At 44.9% G+C, this 24,803-nt stretch overlaps 3 protein-coding genes across 3 annotated transcripts; 1 reads left to right on the top strand and 2 right to left on the bottom strand.

The window, feature by feature from the left end:
• Nucleotides 1-7,280: 7,280 nt before the first annotated feature.
• LOC127315272 (probable glucomannan 4-beta-mannosyltransferase 9) lies at nucleotides 7,281-9,163 on the top strand. The gene is made up of 5 exons (XM_071824305.1): nucleotides 7,281-7,562; nucleotides 7,694-7,792; nucleotides 7,938-8,190; nucleotides 8,340-8,450; nucleotides 9,009-9,163. Exons 1-5 carry the CDS (start codon nucleotides 7,281-7,283, stop codon nucleotides 9,161-9,163), a joined length of 900 nt encoding a protein of 299 aa, XP_071680406.1.
• On the bottom strand, nucleotides 8,763-12,224 carry LOC127312724 (pentatricopeptide repeat-containing protein At4g16470). Its single transcript, XM_051343270.2, has 3 exons — nucleotides 10,927-12,224; nucleotides 10,725-10,787; nucleotides 8,763-9,355 (listed from the first exon to the last, which is right to left on the bottom strand). The coding sequence occupies exons 1-3, from the start codon at nucleotides 12,219-12,221 to the stop codon at nucleotides 9,277-9,279; spliced, it is 1,437 nt and encodes a 478-aa protein (XP_051199230.1). The 5' UTR covers nucleotides 12,222-12,224; the 3' UTR covers nucleotides 8,763-9,276.
• Nucleotides 12,225-12,427: 203 nt separating this feature from the next.
• On the bottom strand, nucleotides 12,428-17,252 carry LOC127312723 (potassium transporter 10). The gene is made up of 9 exons (XM_051343269.2): nucleotides 16,917-17,252; nucleotides 16,214-16,784; nucleotides 16,063-16,116; nucleotides 14,450-14,710; nucleotides 14,322-14,374; nucleotides 14,088-14,211; nucleotides 13,733-13,987; nucleotides 13,233-13,639; nucleotides 12,428-13,133 (listed from the first exon to the last, which is right to left on the bottom strand). The coding sequence occupies exons 1-9, from the start codon at nucleotides 16,971-16,973 to the stop codon at nucleotides 12,474-12,476; spliced, it is 2,442 nt and encodes an 813-aa protein (XP_051199229.1). The 5' UTR covers nucleotides 16,974-17,252; the 3' UTR covers nucleotides 12,428-12,473.
• Nucleotides 17,253-24,803: the final 7,551 nt, after the last annotated feature.

Here is a 24,803-nt window from a genome sequence, read left to right on the forward strand (position 1 = left end):
TTATGGCGGCCTGGAGAGTCGCTGATCAGCCTAATGATTTTCTCCATGATGTTCTGAAATCCAAATACTTCCCAGACTCCTCCATTTGGCGCCCAAAACCAAATGTTCCCAAATCAGCTTTCTGGTCCTCCATCATCAAAGTTCTTCCTATTCTTAAAACTCACTCTTTCTACCAAATCACACAGGGCAACATCTCTATATGGAGTACCCCTTGGTGCCAAGATTGGACTCATATCTATGATGCTCTTATTATTCAGCCTGCAGGGTTTGTCTACCCAGCCACTGTAAAAGATTTGTGGATTCCCAATCAACAGGCTTGGAATGACCAACTCATAGACATGCTTTTTCAGCAGGCTATGGCGGAAAAAATCAAGCAAACATCTTTAATCCGCTCACTTGACAACGATATTCTTTGTTGGAAGTTATCTCCATCGGGTAAGTGTAACACCAAAAGTGGCGTACCGTGCGTGTCTTCAGAAAATGCAGGAACTTGGAGAACCAGCGCCAAGACATGTTCAACCGGCAACACTTCAAATTTTAAAACAAATTTGGAAGAACAAGCAAATGCCCCCGAGGGTTCAAACCTTTGGATGGAGATTTCTTAGGAGAGCAATTCCTACCGGTGCTCGAGCAGGTAAGTACTCATCTCATATTAGCAAGCTTTGTGCTAGATGCAGCATAGAAGAAGATGACATACATTTGTTCTTTACTTGCCCTTTCTCAAAAGCAGCTTGGTTTAGTGCACCTTGGTTTATCCGCTCAGAATATATTACAGCTAATTGCAGCTCTCTCACTCAAATTATTCTTAACCTGTTAAATATGAATCACCCATATGCTTCCTTATCAAATATCTTAAATTTTATGTGGTGTATTTGGAAATCTAGAAACGACAACTTATTTAACAGGAAAGCAGGGGCACCATATCAAGTCCATCAGATGGCACAGGCAATAAAAAACAACATGGAAATGTTAAACAGTCCACGGGCTCCTTCTCAGGTTCAGCTTGCAGCCTCGAGATACTTCTTTGCAGGATTTATCTTGTGAGATGCAACTCTCAGATTATGCACACCGAACAACTGTTGACATTTTACCAGATCATGGGGACACGCTGAAGAGTGATCTGCTGATTCCAGGAACAAAAATATACTCAGACGCAACCTGGAAAACGAAAAAGGCTCCAGGAAGGGCGGATATAACATCAAGTGGCATTGGAATATTTTGCCAAATCCAGGAAAGCAACTTCAAGGCAACTGTCTCAATCCAAGCTTCAGCTCCAATGACGCCTTCAGTACTTCAAGCTGAGGCTGAAGCGTTACTTCTTGCTGCTAGAATTGCCAGTACTTTTCAGCTCCAAGATATTACTTTCTTAAAAGATAATTCTACCCTTGCTAAAGCTGCTGCAGTTCGTTCAGTCTCACATTCCCAGGTGCCTTGGGAGATTAGGAACCACATTGCTGGATACATCAACTTGACGCAGTCTCTAGGTGCATCAGTATATCACATCAAGAGAGATTTAAATGGAGTCGCTCATGATTCTGCTCATCAGGCAATCAGACAAGATGCGTCTATTCCTATTTTCAGTTGCATTAGTTCAGCTCATAGGAATGTTTCCTGTCCTATTCTTTCTGTAGTTCAACAGATGCAATTTCAGGATGTTGTAATCCATGCCGTGAACTGCATATGAGCTGAATATAAATTTGGCGTCTCTGACGCCTTGCCTTGTTCAAAAAAAAATATTCCCATCTCCGACCAGCTGTATAGTGACCACTGAAACATAACAACTAAAATGTGGAAAAGTAGTTGACAATTTTGTGTGTGATTTAGAATTCAAAATTATTTAAATTCAAAAAGAATCTTCATCTATATTTTTATTTATTTATTGTCACAAAATCTAAACTATTTTTTCTCACATTCTGTTGTTAAGCTTCAGAAATCTGCACAGTTTCAAGTTCAAAAGTTGTATTGTGTGAGAGATTGAAAAAGAGAAATTATTTCAGAGGAAAAAAAGAACTAGCGCAGATCTTGATGCACCTATGAACAACCGCATGTTAGATCATGGGCTAGCTCCGCCACTGGAGGTTACAAATGAAGCACAAGTCCCATTTTCAACTCTCTTTTCATATCCAGTACACGGGCAATCATGTAAATTCATTGACAATATTACAGGTTCAACTTTAGTGCATATGTGTTCCCTTAACAACATAATTTCCTAATAAAATTTAACTAATTTTTTATTAATTGCTAGGTTGGTAATAAAAATTATGTATTGTACTACTTATATCTATTGTATTCACTAGATGAGATGGAGGGCTAAAGGAGGACATGAGTTCTGTACCATCGTATATGGCCTTACTACCTCATATATTTTTTTTTACCAAGTTTATACTCCTTATATTATAAAACGGAGGTAATGGTTTCTAATAAGATATTTATCTTAATGCAGAAAGTCATGCATTGGAAGATGATGTATGTCATCACAACTTTTTTTTCGTGTGTGCAAGATTGTTAGCCATGTTATCCCGACCGGTGTCTTAGTTCCAGAGTTTGACATACAAAAGTGGGGTTGTGTCGATATTCTTACTATTATCATCCTTCTCAATTAATTTGGGACTCAAAGGTGCTAATCCTTTAAAGTACTAAGCAGCTATTGGGAATTTTAACAATCGATCCAAAACTTAGTGACTTTTAGCAACAAAATAGGTATTAACATGAGAAACCATCAAATGATGCAGGTCTATCCACTTAATTTTCCTATGGACTCTCTTTGAGAATTTCATGCCATTGCATAGAACAAAAGGTCACATTCATCGGTCTGTTGGAGACGGGCAGGGTGAACAAATGGGTGGTGACAGAAAAGCTTGGTGACAACCTGAAGACAAAAAAATGCTTAGCAACGGTTCTATTATTTTCTTATTCAACTGCATTTCTCTGTTCTTGGAGTTGAACTTTAATATGGAATTGGGATGCATCTTTTGGAGTTTGGTGTTGCAGCCTACCTCTTCTTTTGTGGATGTTACGTATTTCATTTGGGAACAACTATTACTTCATCTTTCTCATTATGCAATCGATTGCTTTCTTCATCTTTGGTATGGGCTATGTTGAGACATTACTTGCACAATAATGGTATTTGTCTTCAGTTAACACTTGCATTTGATGCTTCCAAGTTTCATGGTATATATATAAACTAGATGAGAGATAAGATCAAGAATTCTGCTCTTGAGAGAATTGTTGTTTATAAAAAAATGCAGTGTACGAGCACTTCAAGACATATGACATAGATATATGTGTGTTTTAGTTGCTAGGAATGTATGAGATCGGTGAGTATAGAGCAGGTTGTTTAGAGTCTATGTATCGGCGTATTAGACAAATAAGAGATTCCAAAAGATTCTTCATTTGCCTCAACATAGAGATAATAAAAAAAATTCCATACATTCATTCCTTGAGGAAGAAAGCAAAGCGCCTGGTACATCATCAACATTTTGGGCCACATTTTTATTTTATCACTTCCATGCCAATGTTATGAGAATATTACTAAGATATGGTAGGAAAATCATATTTTGCGTTTCTTGGCAATGGACCTTGTTTTGGCCTGTTAATTGGGCTACATAAATTTTGTTTTTTAAATAACAAGAAACCAAGTTCGTGTGTGTGAGCACTTGAACCTGGATGGTTGGTCGTACAACTACTCCCAAACAATTGAGCTGGGCTAACTTCTTGACTGATTTGCTTTCTTTACAATTCATAAAGTACTTTGAATGGGATGTCTCATAGAGAAAAAAAAATCAGTTTTTAACTAGCCAAGATCTCCGTGACAGGTAACCCCAAGGCGGACGTATCATAAGGATATTTTTCATTTTTCTATACTTTTGTAAGATTCTAAATTGAAAGCATTAACACCAACTAAGAATATAATTAAAAATAACAAATTTTAAAATAAATTAAAGGTTGGTGGAGAATGACTGAATCAATTCGAGTCCTTTTCAGGAAAAGAGATGCTTCTCTAGTCCATCTATAAATATAGGGAAGCCACTATGTTCTATCTTGTGCCACATTGATCTTCTCATACTCCAAGCTAGAAAAAGTAAAACCCCCATGAAATGTTTGAGTTTCCAGACAAGTACTCCAAGCCAGAACAAGCAAAAGCACAAATGTATTGTCTTGCCCAAAAGAAAAGGGAACCCACTATGTTCTTTCTTTTTTCCATATGGATATCCTCATACTCCATTACTCCATGCTAGATCAACTGAAACCACAAACCGATTGGCTTGCCCATAAGAAAAATGAAGTCACTAATTTTCTATCTTTTGCCATATGAATCTTCTCAAACTCCAAGCTAGAACATGTAAAGCCACAAGTGGATTGGCTTACCTATAAAATGTTCCACATTGGAGACAAGTATGTCTACATGTATGAGTAAAAAATGAACTTCCGCCAGGGTATCATTTACATTTGGAGAGGAGCAATATTATTAACAGAAACAAGCGCACAGTATCTGCTAACTGTATCATTCCAAATGGATGAAAATTTAGGTTTCACATTAAGCACCAAACAACGTGCTACAAACCATACTCGTGGCTGGGGAGCTGACACAACTCACGGGCCCGCACCAGCACAATAAAAATCAGGTGCTTTCCATTTTGGCATATCTACTTTGTTATACTTTTCATTTTTGTGCTAATTTCTAGTTTTGGTCTCCCTTAGAAATTGAAGTATCAACTTTCAGAAAATCTATGCAACTTTCAGGATTTAAATGATTAGAAAAATATTTTTCAGATTTTAACCTTTCAGAAAATTTTAAATTCAATAAATTCCAAAAAGTATTGAATTACAAAAGTTCCAAAGACTTTTCAAATTAGAAACTTCTAAAAAACTTTCATAATTTAAAAAATTATAGGAAATTTGAAATTCTACATTATAAAACTTTTATAAATTCTAAACTTTTCGAGATTCAAACCTTTTTCATATACAATATTTTTTAGTAATTTCAAACTAAAAATAATAAAAAATACATATAAGAGAGTGGAAAGAGAGGACAAGTTTGCAAGTGCAGGCACAACTGGTAGCTCGCGTTGGACATTGCAAGTGGGTGTGGTTCAATTCGTAGATCTTTCTGGCACAATGGTTATTCAAGAACTTAATTTTAAGCTTCCAAATGCAAGAAAGTCATAGGAGTATGTTAATTACCAAATGTAAATCTCTCGAGATGATTATGAGATAGACTACAGCAAGAGTGCACGAGGTGATGAAAACATGAATTGTAAGCTTAAAATGCAAGAAAATTTGGTAACACATCAACCACCGAATCAACTTTGTGTTGCATCAGTACTAGTGCATGAATACAATAGTGTTTGATCTTCCCAAGCAACCTTGTGCGCGGTTAGTCTCCAACCGCACATACAACCTACTTCTTTCCTTTCTCGCATGGTTGACTAGTTTGTGAGCCAACTCCTGAAATCTTATCCTTCCCTCTTTTCATTTCTACCATCAACATTGTCCACTGACACAAACTTGCACACTGAGAGAGGTGATGAAATGCATCAATTTGGGCGTCCATCTGCCTGCTATTCTCCACCGTGACCCATGCCCGCAGGATACCTCATGTCATGCATGGCCGCGACTGGAATATTATCCGCGCTCCACAACATGCTGCTTCCATCCCATTGGGTCGGGCCACCGGCTCGTTACCTAAGGGTCCGGTCACCACCACATCCTGGAGTCACGACGCCGCGGTACCACCATGGACCGAGGAGGTAGGGAAGAGTTGGATTCTCGTTGTTTTTCTCTTTATTTTCCCTTGTTTTAACAATATTTTCCTTCATTTTAATGTTCTGAATATGTATGTAGTTTTAGAAGATTAAACAAAATTTCTATTTTTTTTGTTCCACAATTATGTGTTAAATTCTAAAACTTTGTTAGGTAGTTTTCAGACCGCCTTCCTGATTTTTTTTAGAAATTCTTGAATAGTGTAACAAATTTCTTGAAACTGCTAGAGAAATAGACATGGAGGTGATTTTGTAAATTTCATATACAGTGAAGTTTATGTCGAATTTATTGGAAGTTGAGACTTCACGGGAATGGATATAAAGGAGAATTTTAATGGTTGGATTTCTAGAAGTTCTTAGATTTGTGGAAAGCATCTCGAAACATTTGTTATGGAAGCGGCGAAAAAGTACATGTAGGTTCATGGGTGCATAGTGCATGTCAGAAAGTAACACCCACTCTAGTCGTTCGCATCCCATACAAATTTATATGGTATTAGGAAACAATTACAGGACCGCAAAATCTTCGGAATGTAATCTTTAGAGTTTAGATATCCTACAACACTAAATCATACCTGCATCATACAAAGATAACCTACTATATCTATCTATACAAAATAAATATATTACATGTCAGATCAGATCTAAATGATGTGCCCAAATTACAAAGGGAAAAATGATTCTAAAATGCAATTCACAAATGGCAATACAACAACAAAACAAAGTTGTACATGATATTGCAGCGAGGTGAATGTGGACAGATATGATACATCCTCAATGGGTACGACCAATTCACATCCGAAGAAAAGTCACCACAAATGAAATTGCCATAAAATATTGAACAACGATATGCAAAATTTTAATTTCATAATTGCAGATCATATCTTTCTCTATGTATACAACACACAATATACTACTAGTAACTCGTAAGATTTTGCACAATTTTGTCTAGATTTTAAGGCCTAGTGAAAATAATAGTAAATCATTAGTTGTCCAATGCAAGAGTATATCCTACATCAATGGGTAGAGTACAACCAAATAGGCCTCATAAAAGCTCAGAAGAACACTAAATCGAATTATATGCAATCCAAATGCGAACAAAAATACTGGTCAAAAGATTTACACCAAACATACCAAAACTTCGATTTGTAAATGCACACATAAATGTTACAGCCAAGAGACGACACCTCACCAACAACCAGCACAATTGAAAAAGATATACTGTGCAATATATTTGGATCGAAAACACTACTGCGCAATCAAGACCAAAATCAAGCAATTTATTACACCTCAAACTTCATAAATACTCACATGTGAGCAAGCACTCGCTTGCAAAGAAAATTAACCACCCCTTGTCTGTACCCTGCGGCTAGCCGGCAAAACCCCTTGCCCCTCCTTCTGGCTCCTTTTATACCCCGCCCAAGCTCCCACTACCAAGACCACGCTGCTAGCCACGTTCCAGTCGAGCTGCCATTTTAGTAGCTCGAGCCTCGCGGCAAGGAGGGGCGGGCGTGGGTAGCCATGGACGCGGCGGAGCAGATCGCGGTGATGTGGCGGCAGGTGCGTGGCCCGGTGATCGTGCCGCTGCTGCGCGCGGCCGTGGCGGTCTGCCTCGCCATGTGCGTGATCCTGTTCGTGGAGAAGGTTTACATGGCCGTGGTCATCACGGCGGTGCGGCTGCTCGGCCGCCGCCCGGAGCGTCAGTGGCGATGGGAGCCCATGCGCGAGGACGACGACCCCGAGCTCGGCAGCGCCGCCTACCCCATGGTGCTCGTCCAGATCCCCATGTACAACGAGCGCGAGGTAAGAACTACTGACCACACACACCACTGTCCTGTACACTCTTCTTAGCTGCTGCTGCTGCCATGCAATGACACTAGTCTGTTAGTAGGTCCGTGGTTACTCCGTACCTTATTTGCGCGGCTGAGTTGCAGGTGTACCAGCTGTCGATCGGGGCGGCGTGCGGGCTGTCCTGGCCGTCGGACCGGATCATCATCCAGGTGCTCGACGACTCCACGGACCCCGTTATCAAGGTAAAGAATAACCGGCCGATGCCAACCATGTGACCAAACTCATCCAATTATGTATAGATCCTGGTTTCATTTTTTTCCATTTAAGGAAAACACGAAATGCATTGGCTCCTGATTTTTGATTCTTCTCTTTTCCGAACACCTGCAGGAGATGGTGCAGATAGAGTGCCAGCGGTGGGCGAGGAAGGGCGTGAACATCAAGTACGAGATCCGGGACAACCGTCGCGGGTACAAGGCCGGCGCGCTCAAGGAGGGCATGAAGCACAGCTATGTCCGCGACTGCGACTTTGTGGCCATCTTCGACGCCGACTTCCAGCCGGAGCCCAGCTTCCTGTGCCGCGCCATGCCCTTCTTCATCCACAACCCCGAGATCGGCCTCGTCCAAGGCCGATGGAGATTCGGTACGTACCTACGCCACAAGTAGCTCTGGCATTGCTGCTAGGATGTTTTTGTTAGTTTTTACATATGGTACCCCTACTTGTTTTGGTCAAAATTCCTCTGCACGAACATGACATTGCTTTTGTTTTTGCTGCTGCTTCTGTCTGAACAGTGAATGCAGATGAATGTTTGATGACAAGGATGCAGGAGATGTCCTTGGACTACCACTTTAAAGTGGAGCAAGAAGTTGGATCCTCCGCTTATGCCTTCTTTGGCTTCAATGGTAAAGCTTCGTCTCGGTACATATAAATTCTGTCTTCAATGCTGAAACTTGATCTCACTCTCAGTACATATGCATTCTCTGCATCTCCTTTCATATTTGTGTGATTTTGTCCGTTTCTTTGATATAAAGATATAGCTGTGCTTGTCTTAGTATTAGGAATTTAGGATATTGTGTTTCATAGCCATTCAGAATAAAATGGCACCACATCATAAAATCATGTTCAAGAAAATAGAGCATACAGTTCTTCCACAACGACGAAAGGAAACAAGGTGCAACAGAATAGAACACACAAAGATGCCAATCAGATCAGTGGACCTTTAAGCAGAATCATAAATTGCACAAACAACATTGACATCGAGTAGTTCGTTATCCGAGAAAATACTCACATTTTCTTTTGTAGATAATAAATTATGGAAACAAACTGAGGGATCAAATTCTCCAGAAATATACCTGGGGTAACTAATAGATATTAGTACATTCTTGGCAATGAATTTGAGCAGCAGTCACACTTTGCATCCTCTGTTCCCTTTCTTAACTTGCAAGATATATGTCGAACAGGAACCGCTGGTGTGTGGCGCATATCAGCTCTTAATGAGGCAGGAGGCTGGAAGGACCGAACCACCGTTGAAGACATGGATCTGGCAGTCAGAGCAAGCCTCAAAGGATGGAAGTTTGTGTACCTTGGTGATCTCATGGTAAATATGCACCAGTAGCCTAACAATTCGTGCAACATCAAGTGCACCACTTAGCACTGCTTGTATGTTACGCGGTTGTTAAGATCCAAAATCAATGCAAGAGCCAAGTGCTGAACTTATAGATGCTACTTTCAGGTAAAAAGTGAGCTCCCAAGTACGTTCAAAGCATTTCGGTACCAGCAACATAGATGGTCGTGTGGGCCGGCAAATCTGTTCAGGAAAATGTTCATGGAGATTGTCAGAAATAAGGTCATTTGCACAAAGCCATATTTTAAAATTCCGGTTGCAGATAGAATATGTTGCTAACAAGCTATTGATATTGATGCAGAGAGTGACGCTTCGGAAGAGAATCTATGTCATCTACAACTTCTTTTTCGTGCGCAAGATCATCGGCCACATTTTGACCTCTGTGTTTTACTGCTTTGTTATCCCAGCCACAGTCTTTGTTCCTGAGATTGAGATACCAATGTGGGGTTACGTCTATGTTCCAACCATTATCACCCTTCTCAATGCTGTTGGGACTCCAAGGTGAAAATCCTCTGAACATCCATGCAGTTTGTTTAAAAACGAAAATAAATTTTCTGACATCTGGGATAGCAACAAGACATATTAACACGAGATATCATCAATTAATGCAGGTCTGTTCACTTGGTTATCTTTTGGGTCCTGTTTGAGAATGTCATGTCAATTCATAGAACAAAGGCGACCTTCATTGGTCTACTGGAGGCAGGTAGGGTGAACGAGTGGGTGGTGACAGAGAAGCTTGGTGACATTATGAAGATGAAACAACAAAGCAAAGCTTCCAGGAAGCTACGGACAAAGATAAGAGAGATACGAGAAAGGTACATTATCATAATTTTGTTATCCCTTTGTATTTCTCAACTATCGTACCTAAACATCGATATGGAATCAGGTTGCATCTTTTGGAGCTTGGTGTTGCAGCCTATATCTTCTCTTGTGGATGCTACGATATTTTGTTTGGGAAAGGATATTACTATATATTTCTTTTCATGCAATCCACCGCTTTCTTCGTCGTCGGAGTGGGATATGTCGGGACACTCGTCCCGCACTGATTATGAATTTCCAATTCATGGTATGACAGCCAGATGAAAATAAGAACAAGCAGCCTTCTCTTGAGTGTAATGTTGTCAGAAAAGATTCAGTGTAACAGCACCGGAAGACAAGACTTAGATATGCAAGTGTATTTTAGCTGCTAGGAATGTGTTGTGACGTACTCAAGATAGTTGATGATCAAGTAGACTGTTTAGTAGCAACATAGGAAATTGCTGAAGTTTCATCGGTTGTCCAACAGAAAAACAAAAACGGGTTTGTTCATTAACTCTTAGCAGGCAAGGTTTTGCTGTGAGAAGAGGAAGAAATAAAGTGTCTGATGCCTCAACTGGGAACATCTAGGATAGATACAAATGATGTACCTGTTACCAGTTTATCTTCAGTTATTTCATTTACCCTAAATTTTTATCTCTGCTGGCAATGTTAAGTGCAATAAACAAATGCATATGGTAAATGTAACTTCAAGCAACTGTGGGTTACAAACATTGTTAGTATAGTACAAGCTGACCTGTATTTGTTGCTTCCGGAGATCAACTGTTCTATCTCTTGTCCGAGTTCACTGGACGAATGGCTGTTTCATTTAGAAGAAACTCCCGCTTCAGCATTCAGATAGTACTGCCTCTCAGTTCATGGATACAGCTGAATTGCTCACAAACGACAAGGCCTGCGGGCGACTCAACAAATCACAATGATTTATTCACATCTCTGACCAGTTGCGATGGCTGATGCCGTCCATAGGTCGCATGGAATGCTCCGTGATTGTACGGGCCAATGCATTGCAGGCCTCATATATAGCGGAGCACTCGTCGTGGTATGTGTCTCTGGACAGGAAGAAGTGCTTCTTCCCGTGGACTTCCATGGCGCTCCAAGCAGGGTCCTTCCTAATGCCGAGCGACTTCATGGCCTCATGCATACCGGCCACGCTGTCCCACATATCGCAGGCTGCGTACGTGTTCGCCAGGACGACGTACTTGCCGGCGTTCCCCGGCTGCAGCCGGAAGAAGCGCTGCGCCACGAGCTCGACCAGCTTCAAGTCACCGCCGTGCTTCCTGCAGGCACCCAGCAGTGCGCCCCAGACCACCGAGTGCTCCTGGCTGTCCGGCAGGTTCTTGACGAGCTCGTAGGCGTCGCGGAGCCTGCCAACCCTGGCGAGCATGTCAACCACCGCCGCGTAGTGCTCGGCCTTCGGGGTGAGGCCGTAGTCCGACGGCATGGAAGAGAAGTGCCTGAGCCCCTCGTCAACGAGGCCACCGTGCGCGCATGCGGAGAGCACGGCGAGGAACGTCACGTCGTTCGGCCGGAACCCGTCCCGCGTCATCTGCTGGAACAGCGCCAGCGCCTCGCGCACATGCCCGTGCTGGCCATGCCCGGAGATGACGGCGGTCCACATGGTGACGTTCCTCTCGGGCGCGGCCGCGAACACCCGGCGCGCGTCCTCGGCGCTGCTGCACTTGAGGTACATGTCGACGAGCGCGCTGTTGGCGAATACATTCCCGGCGACGATGTCCCCAGACTTGGCCATGACGCCGTGCACGCGCCGGCCGTGCTCCAGCGCGGCCAGCCTGGCGCACGCGCAGAGCACGGACGCGAACGTGAACTGGTCCGGCCGCAGCCCCTCCGCCCGCATCGCGCCGAACATCTCCACCGCCTGCGCCTCCAAGCGGGCGCGGGTGCACCCTGATATCAGCGCGTTCCATGCCACGACGCCCCTGGTCGGCATTCCGTCGAACAGGCTCCGGGCGACGCCGAGCTCCCCGATCTTGGCGTAGAAGATGAGCAGCTTGGTGGCGATGTAGTCGCCGCACCTGTACCCGGTGGCGACCATGCGCGCGTGGATCCTCTTGCCGACCCTCGCGTCCTTCCGGTTCACGCATTCCTGGAGAAGGAGCGCGTAGGCGCCTGGGACGGGGCGCACGGCGCTCCGGTGGAGGAGACTCACGGCCTCACATAGCTCTCCCGCGATGCAGAGAGATCTCAGCTTTCGTGCTAGGCTAATCGAGTCCATGGCCAACGGAAACCAACCACAGCGAGCTACTGTATTTTTGTAGCAGAGCCTTTTGACTCTCTCAGCCACTCTAATGGCGTCTTTGTGCTACTTACAAGGGGAAGAAGGGAAGAACACACTGGATAGATAGGCTACATACATATACATCAAAAACTCATACAGATCTAGCATATACAGCTGAAAATTTCTCTCTTTTTTTCTCTAGCTTTTCTTTTTCTTCTATATATTCTTCAGAGATCATCAGATTCATCATCAGACATAGTATATCATGCCGACCTCGAGGGTGGAGGCATGGGGGACGGTGACGGCGTAGGTCGGGCCCCGGCTGTTGCGCCGCAGGAAGTCGTAGCCGAAGTTGATGACGAACCGCCGGAAGAAGCTGGACCCGCTCTTGGCCTTGACGTAGCAGTGGCCCAGGATGAAGGCCATGCCGGCCTCCCGCGCGTCCGTCAGCTCCCGCAGCTCCTCCTCCACGCCGGCGTTCGGCCGCGGGGTCGACGCCGGCAGCACGAACCTCACCCTCTTCCTCACGCCCGTCTCCCCACCGGCGCCGGCGCGGGATGGCCCCACCGCCGTGCTCTCCGCCGCGCCGACGCCGTCCTCCTCCAGCATGCGCATGCTGCCGGAGGCGACCACCGACATCCGCTCCTCGTCCTTCTCGTCCAGCGCCGCGCCGTTGGCCTTGGGGTTGGAGGCGCCCCCGCCGCCGCCGCCGGAGCGGATGAACTCCGCCACGCTGCACACGAGGTCCTTCTCGAACTCCTGGTCGTCCATCTGCACGTCGTGGTACCCGTAACGGACGATGCACCGGTAGATCCTGTACTCCTTGGGACCGATCCTCCCGACCAGGAACCGCTCCTCCGGCGAGACGTGAGGTATCGGCACGTTCTTGATGCACATGAAGATCAACACCTGCTCATCACCACCATTAGAAATTGGTGTCAACACACTTCTGAATGGCTGAACAAGGCTATCCGATCAAGCTACAGAGGAAGAATCCTATGAACATACCTGATGGAATGCAGGCAGATTGGTGACGAAATGGGAGAAGATCGCAGGGATGCCACTGTCGAGCTCGGTGTGTATGAGGCCGATGCCGCGGACACGGACGATGCCTAGGTTCGGGCTGAGGCTGAGGAGCCAGTTGATGGAGACCTTGTTCTGGAGATCAAACTCGTACTTCTTGATCGTGCCATAGTGCCAGATACACATTACCATCATGAAGAAGAAGGCGAGGACGATTGGGACCCAGGCTCCTTCCTTGAACTTGATGAGCGACGCCGAGAAGTACAGCGCCTCGATGGTGCCGAAGAACACGATGAACCCGATGGCGAGGAATATGCTCTTGTGCCAGCACAGAACTATCACCAGCGACATCAGGCATGTTGTGACGAGCATGACAGTTATAACAGCCAGTCCTGTTTAAAGAACAATCACACATATGATTCAGATGGATTACTCTTGCTCTTTAACTTCGTATGCATAGGGTCAATTTAGCATGTGGTGTATACCTGATGCATTGCCCAAGTGTTTCGTGTCTCTGAAACCTATGGTTACGGCTAAGCACAGTATCATCAGGATCCAATTAATCTCTGGAATGTATATCTGCCCATGTACTTTGGCGGAAGTGTGCACGATCTTCACCCGGGGAAAGCAGCCTAGAGAAGTGCATTGCTTGATCATGGAAAATGTGCCGGTGATAACAGCTTGGCTACCCACAACTGCGGCAAGAATGGCAATTGCCAGAACGGGCCACCTAATCATCTCTGGATAATGACAGAATTGCAAACATTAAAAATACAGTACAAGGAGAACCATATAATATTATTCTCGCTTCTGAGGGAAGATCTGAAGAACATGACTTGCCTGGCACAGACACGTAGAATCCGATCCTGTAGTCACCTTCCAGGATATGATGCTTAGACAGATAAGCTGCTTGGCCCATGTATGCAAGGATCAATGATGGGTAAACCATGCAAGTGAAAGCAATCTGCATCCAGGAAACAGTTATCAGGGACAAGAATTCAGCAGTATTGCTTCTCTACTGGAACACTACACTGGAGCTGAAACTTTGAGCATGCAGCAGCCATTTCTTTTCACCTGTATCGACAACTGGTTGAAATGCCCCAGATCTGCAAACATCGCTTCAGATCCTGAAAGAGTAAAGGAATCATGTTAGAAGAGACCCACAGATCAAAGTACTGAAAAATGGTTGCTGAGCAAAGTACCAGTAACACATAGAAGTATTCCTCCCAGGGACATCCAACCTCCTCTCTGTGTTTTCTTCAAGAACTTGTACATATAATACGGAGATAACGCTCGATATACATGAGGTTCCCATTTAAAAATATTGTAGACACCGATCGAGCTTATACATAGAAGCCATGCTATCACAATCGGAGCGAACAGGAATCCGACCCGGTGAGTGCCGTAGTGTTGCAGCGCAAACAGGCAAACCAGTATGAAGCAAGCAAGAGGTAACTCCACATCTGCAGAATCACATTAGCAAAATACGATTAGAAATGCATTTTAGATAGAGAAGGACAAAATCTACAAAGAAAGAATCAGCATAAAAGACAGTATACATGTGCAGGCATAAATTAGGTATAGAAAAGCTCAATTATTGTCATGAAAACAGAAAAAAAACGAAGTTCCTCTGTTTTGAATTCCATAATTCATCACATGTTTACTTCCTTTCCAGCTTCAGTACTAGTTTCACCTTCCATGATTTATGAACCTTACTACTTGGTATCATATTTGTTCCGTTGATCTTTCTTCGACCAGGAGAACATGAAGCATAAAAAGCAAACTGTTTTAGATGAAGAGCATCCTTAATTCCACCTGCAATCCGTTACCTCCACCACTTGAAAAGTAACATTTATTGGAACCATCAATGACAAGCAAATTAGTCTATTTTCCTGCTCATAACAACTGTTAGGCATGTCATGGCTAGTGACAGTACTGTCTTATTTGATACCCATACCACCTCCCTGTGCAGGCATAAGTTCAGTTCAGATAGGCTAAAGTATTGGTGCCAAAACGAAGAATGGAGTATGACATGTTAACTTTGCTTCAGGATCAGCATAGGTTGAATTTTCACTGATTTCTGAACCTTGTTATTTGCTACCATATCTGTTCCCTCTCTCTCTTTCTTGTACCAGCAGAAGATGAACTAAACGAGATCATCTTGTGCTCCAACTACAATTCCACACCAAAAGTGTGTGTACCATTTGTAGAAGCCATCAATAAGCAGGAAAAATAGTCTATTTTCCTGCTCACAACAACTGTTAGCCACGTGATGGCTAGTAACAGTACTTGCCTAATTTGATAACCACGCATCCCTGTCCATGATCATGCTCTGCCAAATACCTTCCCAAAACTGAAGTGCAAAACTGGATATACACCTCTACAGCCGGGCACGTAACTGATCATCTGAGTTGGTTATGCCAATTCGTTCACGTCCTTACAGAGACTTGCAGTTAACTTTCAACATCCGCAGTTTCAGTCACCTGAAGCAAACTGCAGGTCACATCACGCCCAATTTACCACAGACATAAACTGGATCGCCACATTGTCTTACCGTGGCATGACATAATCCAAGGTAAACACACTTAGGTAAAAAAGCAATCTTTGACATAAAACTAACAATAATTTAATAGCAGGGTAATTATAGCACTGCGTCAGCAAAATTGGGGAGTTTGACCTGAGTCATCTACTACCAGTTGAGAACTTGAATCAAGAAACAGTGTGCCTAACAGGACATGGAAGACAAATCTGGACTCCTATGAGGAGAATTCAATAGTTGTAGAAAGGGGGGCCATGGCCATGATTGGATCCTTACATTTGTGGTGTCCCTTTTCCATGGACAGTTCCAGCCCGGACACGGCGGAGAAAACTGCAAAAAACAGAGGACAATCTCCAGATCAGCATTCGACACCATAACGAAACAGCCCAGAAATACCAAGAAGAGGTGGGCGATCGGGAAGACGCACCAGAGATGGCCGGGGTGAGCACGCCGTCCCCGATGACCATGCAGGTTCCGACGAGCGCGAGCACGAGCAGCACGCGCTGCAGCACCCTGTGGCGCTCCAGCACGCGCCTGACGCTGGCGGCCGCGCCGCCGCCGCCGAGCGGCGCGTTGGCATTGCCGCCGTAGTCGAGGTACTTCTTGCCGGCGGCGTCGGAGAGCTCCTGGTCGTCGTCCCCTGGCTCGGCGCCGCGGCCGGGCGGCAGGAGCGCGGCGCGCGCGTGGCGGCAGAGGAGGGAGTAGAGCGCGAAGGTGCCGCCCTCGCCGTTGTCGTCGGCGCGGAGGACGACGCAGACGTACTTGAGGAGGGGGACGAGGGTGAGCGTCCAGAAGACGAAGGAGAGCACGCCGAGGATCTCCTCGTTGGTCTCCGAGTGCTGGATGTCGTCCGCGAACGCCGCCTTGTAGACGTACAGCGGCGACGTGCTCAGGTCGCCGTACACCACGCCGAGGCTCTGGTACGCCAGGCTCAGCGTCATCCGCCACGGCAGCCGCCGGTTCCTGCCCCCCTGCCCCTGCTGCTGCCTCTCCTCCTCCTGCAAAACGAAACCAAAACAAAATCTTTAGAATCCAAGAACAAGGATTACGGCAAGAACCGTGGCATCAAAGATTGGTGACACCGTCGATCGACGGTTTGGAGAAGGAGAACGAAACTGCCGCCGCCGTACCGTGGTCTCCGGAGGAGTGCCCGGCGCCTCAGGATCCATGGTAGGGGGGCTCTTCATTCTGCTCCTCTCTCCTCGCAGAAGCAAGGGAGGCAGTGGCTACTCGGGGGAGTCGAGCGTTGGGATTCGGTGGTGTGACGTTCTTGAGTTGTCGGGGCGTAGCGAGATGAGCACGAGAATGAGGTGGGATTAGGTGGGATATATTTGGAGTTCTCGAGGTTTTGTAAGGGTGGTCAAGGGAGCAGAACGGGGGCAGGCGGCGATGGCGTGAGCGTGCGCAGGGCGGAACTGTGGAAGAAGATGAGAGGGAAGATTGGAATATGGGATGGAGGAGGTGGTGGGGGTAGTGGGGCAGGAGGAGCGAAACCGCAAAAAACACCATGGAATTGATGGGCAAAAGCAGCGTTTTTTTTTTTGGTTTCTCTTTTGTAAAAGGAAACTTTACCTACTTGTTAGCTACTTGTTGTTTTTGCTGTGGCTGACTCCTCTCATCCTCTGCAGATGCTCCATGTGGCCTCTTTGGGGATTTTACTTTTTTATATCTTGTAGATATTACTCTAGAGTTTGTAGATCTTCTATATACGTTACTCGTTTTTAGATCTTCAGGATGAGTATAAGATCTTCAGGATGAGTATCTGTGAAAGAAATATGTGTGATGAGAAAAAAAGACAAGAGGGGAAGTCAAAATTAATGTGTACTGCCAGTCAGACCATAATCTTCAAGGCAAAGAAGTACTATAGCTACAAACATTTATTAGGCTAATTTATTCAGATGCAACCGTGTCTAAATGCAGAGGTTACGTGTATGAAGTGAACATTTGTTGCATGCTTCTAGTATATCGTGGTGCGGTATGCCGGTATTAGTTGACGTGAATTTGATGATTTTGAGTGATAGCGGCAGCTTCACCACTTGCTGCACCAGGTGAGAGATCATGAGATTATTCTGGGTTTTTGTATGGCTGGAAGCATGTCCTAGTCATGTGAGGCAGATGGTTACTTTGAAAATTAGTACTATATAAGTACACCCGTAGTCAATCATGTTTGCTATTATTGCACTAAACTAGAAAGATTCAAACTGTAGTTTATACTATATTTGAGATGTTGGCACCTAAGGCCACCCACTACCTTTTACAAATTGCATATCCATTTTTCTCCTAAAGTAAACATCAATGAATTTACGAAATGTTGATAACAAAAAACATTGTCGAAGTAAATTAATGGTAGAAAAATACGCCGAAATATTGTCATGTTGCCTTACAAATGTCTCGGCTTACAAGATACAACTTCAAACCGTTCATAACCATCCAATTCTGTGGGGTTGTAACGCATATCCTACATGTCCGTCCATCACGAAAATGCACACGCCATCAAAGTCGCTAGTGTACGTAAGACATGCGTGGAAACAACAATAAACTCCCGGCACCAACCTCGTGATGTTCACCCGTTTTTGTAATGTGTCTTTTGGCCGTCTATTTTGTTATTGTTTGATGATGTGACAGTGACATGCATGCTTCTAGAAAACCCACGATGTTTCGTGCATGCGGTATCGAGAAATCCATGCTTATGTTCACAAGTGTGTAAAGTTCACAGAAGATTGTAAGTCCCATGCTGAAATTTAGGATAAAAGGTACTCCCTCCGATCCACAATAAAATAGAATTTATGGTTTCATTTTAACTATGAATTAAAAGCACGACACTTATTATGGGTCGGAGTAGGAGTACTTGTTGTTCTTGCCCTACCCGTTGCAACAATGGTCTTGCGAGAAGAAGAAAGATGCAAGGTTCGACATATGCACAGTTGATCTCGTGTTCTGGAGATCGAGAAATGTATAAATTCATCTATTTTTTTTAAAAAAAAAACTATAGGAAAAATCACCCACGTGCACGTATGTATTCCATCGGAACTAACATTTCTGTATCACTTTGCGTAGTATGGCAATAGCACGGAACCACTCGCGCGGCGGTGTAGATGTTCACATTTTTTTTTTTTTTGCGGGGATATAAATTCACACGTTACAGAAAATAACATGGGTATGGCATTTTTTTCCGCATAAATTTTCACGTTCGTAGAAGTATCAAGTTCACAACCTTCAAAAAATGAACAAGATAAAATGTTGTAGCCAGCATAGAAAGGTGTGTGCTACTATGTCATAAGCGTCTCCGCATAGAATCCAGCCGGTAGTGTCACAGCGTGCAAGCTTACAATGTGAGAAGAACCAAACGATCTAGCGGTGACCTCACAGAGAACTCCACTTGGTCATCGATCGCAAAGAGATACTAGGCTGGTACCATGACAGACGTGGTGCCGCCTTGCAGAGGGCGGTTGATATGCGAGTGCGCTTCTCACTCGACATTGTCCGAGCGTCCACCCAGCGTCAACCTCCAGCTGGGGCCCTGCTCGGTGGCGACATAAACAGTGACGTGCCCCGCACCATGCGAGACAGTGGACGCTGCGACCGACCTGTTGGAGGTTGGAGCACACGGCGCGTCGTCGGAAGTGGATTTTTACTTTTACTCCGGCGCCTTGCCGAGTCTCGCTCGCCTTCAACAGCTCCGGCGGGCCGGGCGTGGATGGGGACGGGACGTGGTGGCCTATGCTGGACGGCACTACCGGCTATTCCTTTGGAGTTTTGCTCCGCGGAGTGGAGGTGATCCGTCCTCGTCCGCCCCATGTCAACTGCGCGCGTGTTGATTTGGTGAAAAGCGTGGGGTGGCTAATTAACTGGCTGATGCGTGCTTAAGTACTGTATATTACTAAGGGTAAGCATACAATTAAGCGACTTAATTTTGCAAACGATCAAGCGATCTTTTCTTCATGGAACACGATATGAAATGAGTATATCACGCCACATAAGAAGTAAGTTTACAGCGCCTCAAGTTTGCTGTCAACAAAAGGGCGACATCTCCCGACTCTAACGACCTCTCCACATAGCAACCAAGTAGGTGCACACGGTGGAAAGTCAAACACCTCGCCACGGAAAAAAAAAAACACGCCTTCTTCCACGCCCTGAACTCTGACCTAATCCATTTTGTGACGGTATGAGCCGAAGGCCTCTCAGCCTTAAGATCACATTGTTTCAGTACCTCCCAAACGCAGCCGAAAACTATAGTTATCGCCGTCCACATGCCTCGCTTCCTCTTTCCTGCACGTCCCCTTGCTAACCCACCATTGTATGGGTGGGGAGGCAATCTATGTCATTCGCTCCAGCTGACCCCAGAATGTAAGGATTTCAGTCCATACCTCACGTGTAGATACGCATCCCAACAAAAGACACCACAACGTCTACGACCATTGATCACAGAGAGGACATGTCGCCAGATGCGAGAGCCCCCTCTCTATAGTTGTCTATCGTCCAGCAACGGTTATGGTCACCAACCAAGCGAAGAACCGACAACCCTGTGGGCCTCGTGATCTCTAGACATGCTCCACGCCTTCCGCCTTGATCACGCGGGCGAACAAGGCCTTATAAGATCACCTGGAGGAGTACATGTCGGGGTTTCGATTTCCAGTGATAAATTTGTATATAGGTGGGAGGTTTCGTGACCACGATCCGATAGGGTAACAAATTCAGATACATGCGAGAAGTATACAGGTTTGGGCCCCGGGAACATTTGTAATAGTAGTAATTCTAGGTGGTTTATATTGCTTGGAATGTCAAGTGCTCGAGTGTTTCAAAGGCGTGGCGGCTTCTGGTGGGAAGTCAAATGGTGCTTGCCTCATTTTTTGTGTGGGTAGAGCTCAAGCTAGGTGTGCGTGAATATGGAATGAGGAAAAGATCGGCCCTTCCCCGGCAATGTGGTTGAAAGGGCCTATTTATACAACAAAGGGGCTACCTCGCTCACGGAGAGGAGGATGCAACGTTTCCAACCGTACGAGTCTTCTTAGTCTTGGCATGTTGACCCATGTGCGGGCATGGTCGTACCGGACAGAGAGTGATGCAATCTTGCTGATGTCATGATGACATCGTACGCCTTCTCGTACTTGATTGTGCGGAATGTGACAGATGAGGGTGGGGATGTTCTCATCTGTCACCTTCATCGCGATGGGGTGATGACCTAATTTTGCCGTTGTTCTCATTAACTCCCTGTTGCAGCCTACGTCTAGGCCATATGGGGGGTGGGGAGATAGGTGTGACTTATTCTAGGGTCGTGTTTGTCTGGATGTCGGTCAGAGTGATGTTGTTAAGCCTTGGCCTGGGACACCCGGTATACCAGGAACCCGTCAGTATAACACCATTTCTCTCCCATCGTCAAGCCAAGCGGCCGTCCGTCTATGCATCCAACTTGATCAATCCCACAATTTACCACGCGAGGAAGAACTCTCGCAGTGCCTCTTTCATGAGGTTAGTGCCACAGTCTCTTGACCATGCTACCTCCTTGAGCCCATCACGAACCTCCATAGATTGGATCTTTCATTTGGGAATGACAACAAGGAGATTTCGGAGAAGTATCATCCATCCTCTGAAGTATCATCCATCTTCTTGCCATTGAGCCATTTGTCCACCCAGAACACAGTTGTGTCTCCCGAGCCGAGCTTAGTCGTACTCGCCGCATAAAAAAGGGCCAGAACTAGGTGTGGTACGTGAATGTTGAGCCGACCATGGTATCCTTGGCTCATATTTGGAATCCCGATGCCCCGATTCTCCTTTGGAAAGGCCACCTTGTTCCATGCTACAAGATAGTGGTCCCCTTTCACATCTTTTCTGTCCTTCCACATGCATCCACGACATAAGGCCCGTAAATTCATGAAGGTCTGGGCAGTTCGAGCAAAAACACTGTAGGTATTGGATGGCCGATAGGATAGATCTCACAAGCGTTGTTCTTCCCCACGGTTCATCAACTTTGCAGCCTAAACCGGCAGTCTTCTTGCTGCACCTTTCGCTGAACCTTATAGTTGCGCCGCCATGGGCTTTCGTAGGTGCACGGAAAGGTCTTCATGGTACATTGGAGTCCTTGTTGCCCCACCGTCCCATCGTTCAGGCTACACCGAATAAGATGAGCCGTGCACTTAGCGTGTTTGGATTAAACGACTTCGCCAAGGGCAACCAAGGCGAAAAAGGCTAAAAAATGTGGTCAAACCAGTGATAACAGCAACCCAAATCCAATCATGCATCTTGCTTGTTATATTGAAACAAGACTAGCATTCTAACAGTACTCCACTCTATTCCCTGAAACGCCAGAATAAAATTCAGCATCGGGTAGTGCATCGATGTCTTCACGTACCATCCATATCCATTCCTACTTAGCGCCAATAGCTAAAGTAAGCTTTGGTTCACCTTTCGTAGCAATCATAAACACCCTTTTCCTCTCCCGACCGAAACAGTATCGCACTCGATTTCTCCATAGCAACAGAAAACCCAAACAAATGTAGGATCGATGGTGCCATTTGACCTTTCTGGATATATGCACGAAATTCTTTTTGTATGTGTTCCAACCAACCTTACATACTTTCGCAAAAAGAAAAACCCAACCTTACATGCAGTACAATAAGCGAGCCTTCACAAATAAATGTCAAAGCAGCCATCCTCTGCCACCATCGATAACGACTCTTTCGAAATGGCATGGTCCTTTATTTTTGTTCCTTCTGTCTGGCCTAATTAACTTGGTCCATCTTCCGTTTGTCTGGGTGGCACGAGGATGACCTTCCTCCTGATGTCTTTGGCTTGGCCCATGTCGTTATACCTTGCGTATGCGTAGCTTGGAGAAGTGATAACGTATATTGCTGCTGTATATAGAGATATACTATATGGCCTAATTATTGCGTTTTCTCTTGCTGGGAGCATATTCTTCTCTGTATGGTTTATTTAGCACTCCTCTGCTAGTCCTGTATGGTGGTGGCCGCCCTTGTGCTGCTTCTTTTTTGCTCACCGCAGCATCGCCGAATTCATAAAATACGTTTGTTGAGCACCACTTTTGGACGATCGTGATGAAGACGAGATGAAGAAGGTGGCATCTAGCCTCATTGCATCGATCGGGGGTAGCCGAGCTGCCAAAGGGCATTCTTTTACAGTGCGTAGGAGTATAAAATGTAGATGAAGGTGCAGAGGCCCCAACGTGGAAGTTGCCCCAAAAGGTTGATGTGTGTGAGGATTGAGGGACTGAAGATTGATGCAGAATCCGAACACATGTTACGCATGATTCGTGCTCAAGGTAGAGACTTGTCCAGTTTATTACGTAATGCCAACTATGCTTCCACCATCACGTGTATTACTGTTTGAAGTGCACGTTTGAACGTTTCTAACACACACTTTAGGTATAATCGTTATTTTTTCGAAAAGGGGGAATCCCCGGCCTCGGGTATAATCCTCATAGGTGTAGCCGTGCCTTCCCAAAGCTTCGCCAGCCATCTCGCCAATAGTTTTCCTTTAAGTTGTATAATGAATTTAGTGTCCTATTGGATATTGGCCTTAGGATGTGAAACCAAATTAGAAAATTGATGATAAAGAATTGTACCTTGATATATGGTGTTTACAGGTTTTTTTTGGTCATAGGCTTTGCTTGAAGATTGTTTAGGCCGTCTTGTTGTTCTAGGTGAAAACACTTGATTCGGTGTTCAGAGGTTATATATTCGCCAACGACAATGCTTGCATGTCGATCCCTTCTTGGAGGAGTCTTTTTTTGTGTGTGGAAAACCTTTCCCGTCATCTGTGTGTCGCAGATGGTTGTAGTTGATCATGCACGTCTTGCATGTTATTATCTTTTATTTTTCCTTTTGTATATACCTCTTGACATTGTATTGTTACAGAGACAAGATGCACTTAGCATCATACTGATATTAACATCCCCTTATTTTTTCCCCTTAACCAGTGAAAAAAAAGTAATATTGACCAATAACCCTTTGTACATGATCGAAACCATCATCCCAATCATCGTTGTTATGGTGGCGGTGCTGGTTTTGATCGTGTGTTGCAGCTTTGTACTTGTGGGGTTCAGGCAGTCGTGTGGTTGCTCATTTATGGTTGGCACAAACATATGCAAACGATGAAGACTCATCTATGGATTGATGGAGTGGTGCCGCGGTGCAGCGTGAGAGGTGATAGAACTTTTCCAAATGCATAGGGGGGTGTACCATGTTCATGCCCGCGACCGTCGTTCAGCGGATATAAGCCGTAGCTCATGGTACTCTTTGCCACTAGGACATAATCCAGCCTCGGTGACCTTTGGCAAGGCAGATGTGTGGCCCCTTATGAGGATCTAGTGGTGGTCTATCATGCGGTGGAATCTTTAAGTGTTCATCACTTGTTGGTTTCGACGATAATAGAATGTGCACCTCATCCCTTCCGTAAAGGCATTGCTTTGGAGAGACCGATCGACAGTCGAGACAGTTGGTTGTGTGAGCATTTTTACCATAGTTATGGTTGTAACAAATTTTGATTGTGTGTGTTCTCTAAATGTAGAAGTTTCTACAAAATAATTTCCTAACTTATAAAATATAAAAGTACATTCACAAATAGTCCACCATGGCATCTGGGAAAAATAAGGTCAAGCTGGCAACTTAGTACACAAGTTCAAAATCTAATGTCAACTACAAGAAATCCAATCTTCTCGATTTCCATATATTAGCTGATGGCATGATTGAGTTATAATAGAGTATATCTACCTTCTGCTTCAAAAAGAAAAATGTTGGACGAGTACCAAGACGAGGCTTTCACATTCCGTACGAGATCCTTGATAGAGGTTTATAAGGACAGAACCCTTAGTAATAGTTTTATTCCCCTTACAGAAGAGCACACATCAGGAGCCTTGAAAGCAACTACTGAAATTGAGATACCCTTGGGAGGCATCACCCCTTGGAATATATGGTACTTCCGATTCACATTTTTTCATGTCCCTTTGACCCTTTGCTAATGAAAGCAAGTGGCAGCCTCCCTGTGATGGTTTGCACAAGTTT

This window comes from Lolium perenne, chromosome 7 (assembly GCF_019359855.2).
Source record: "Lolium perenne isolate Kyuss_39 chromosome 7, Kyuss_2.0, whole genome shotgun sequence".
Lineage (NCBI taxonomy): Eukaryota > Viridiplantae > Streptophyta > Magnoliopsida > Poales > Poaceae > Lolium > Lolium perenne.

Coding starts and splice junctions, on each gene's coding strand:
- LOC127315272 (XM_071824305.1), top strand. CDS start 7,281: ATGGACGCGGCGGAGCAGATCGCGGTGATGTGGCGGCAGGTGCGTGGC. Junction 7,563..7,693: donor CCATGTACAACGAGCGCGAG/GTAAGAACTACT, acceptor GCTGAGTTGCAG/GTGTACCAGCTGTCGATCGG. Junction 7,793..7,937: donor CCACGGACCCCGTTATCAAG/GTAAAGAATAAC, acceptor GAACACCTGCAG/GAGATGGTGCAGATAGAGTG.
- LOC127312724 (XM_051343270.2), bottom strand. CDS start 12,221: ATGGACTCGATTAGCCTAGCACGAAAGCTGAGATCTCTCTGCATCGCG. Junction 10,788..10,926: donor GGCATCAGCCATCGCAACTG/GTCAGAGATGTG, acceptor TAAATGAAACAG/CCATTCGTCCAGTGAACTCG. Junction 9,356..10,724: donor TCCGGAAGCAACAAATACAG/GTCAGCTTGTAC, acceptor TTTCCTGAACAG/ATTTGCCGGCCCACACGACC.
- LOC127312723 (XM_051343269.2), bottom strand. CDS start 16,973: ATGAAGAGCCCCCCTACCATGGATCCTGAGGCGCCGGGCACTCCTCCG. Junction 14,711..16,062: donor GGAAAAGGGACACCACAAAT/GTAAGGATCCAA, acceptor GTGATTCTGCAG/ATGTGGAGTTACCTCTTGCT. Junction 14,375..14,449: donor AATACTTCTATGTGTTACTG/GTACTTTGCTCA, acceptor TTACTCTTTCAG/GATCTGAAGCGATGTTTGCA.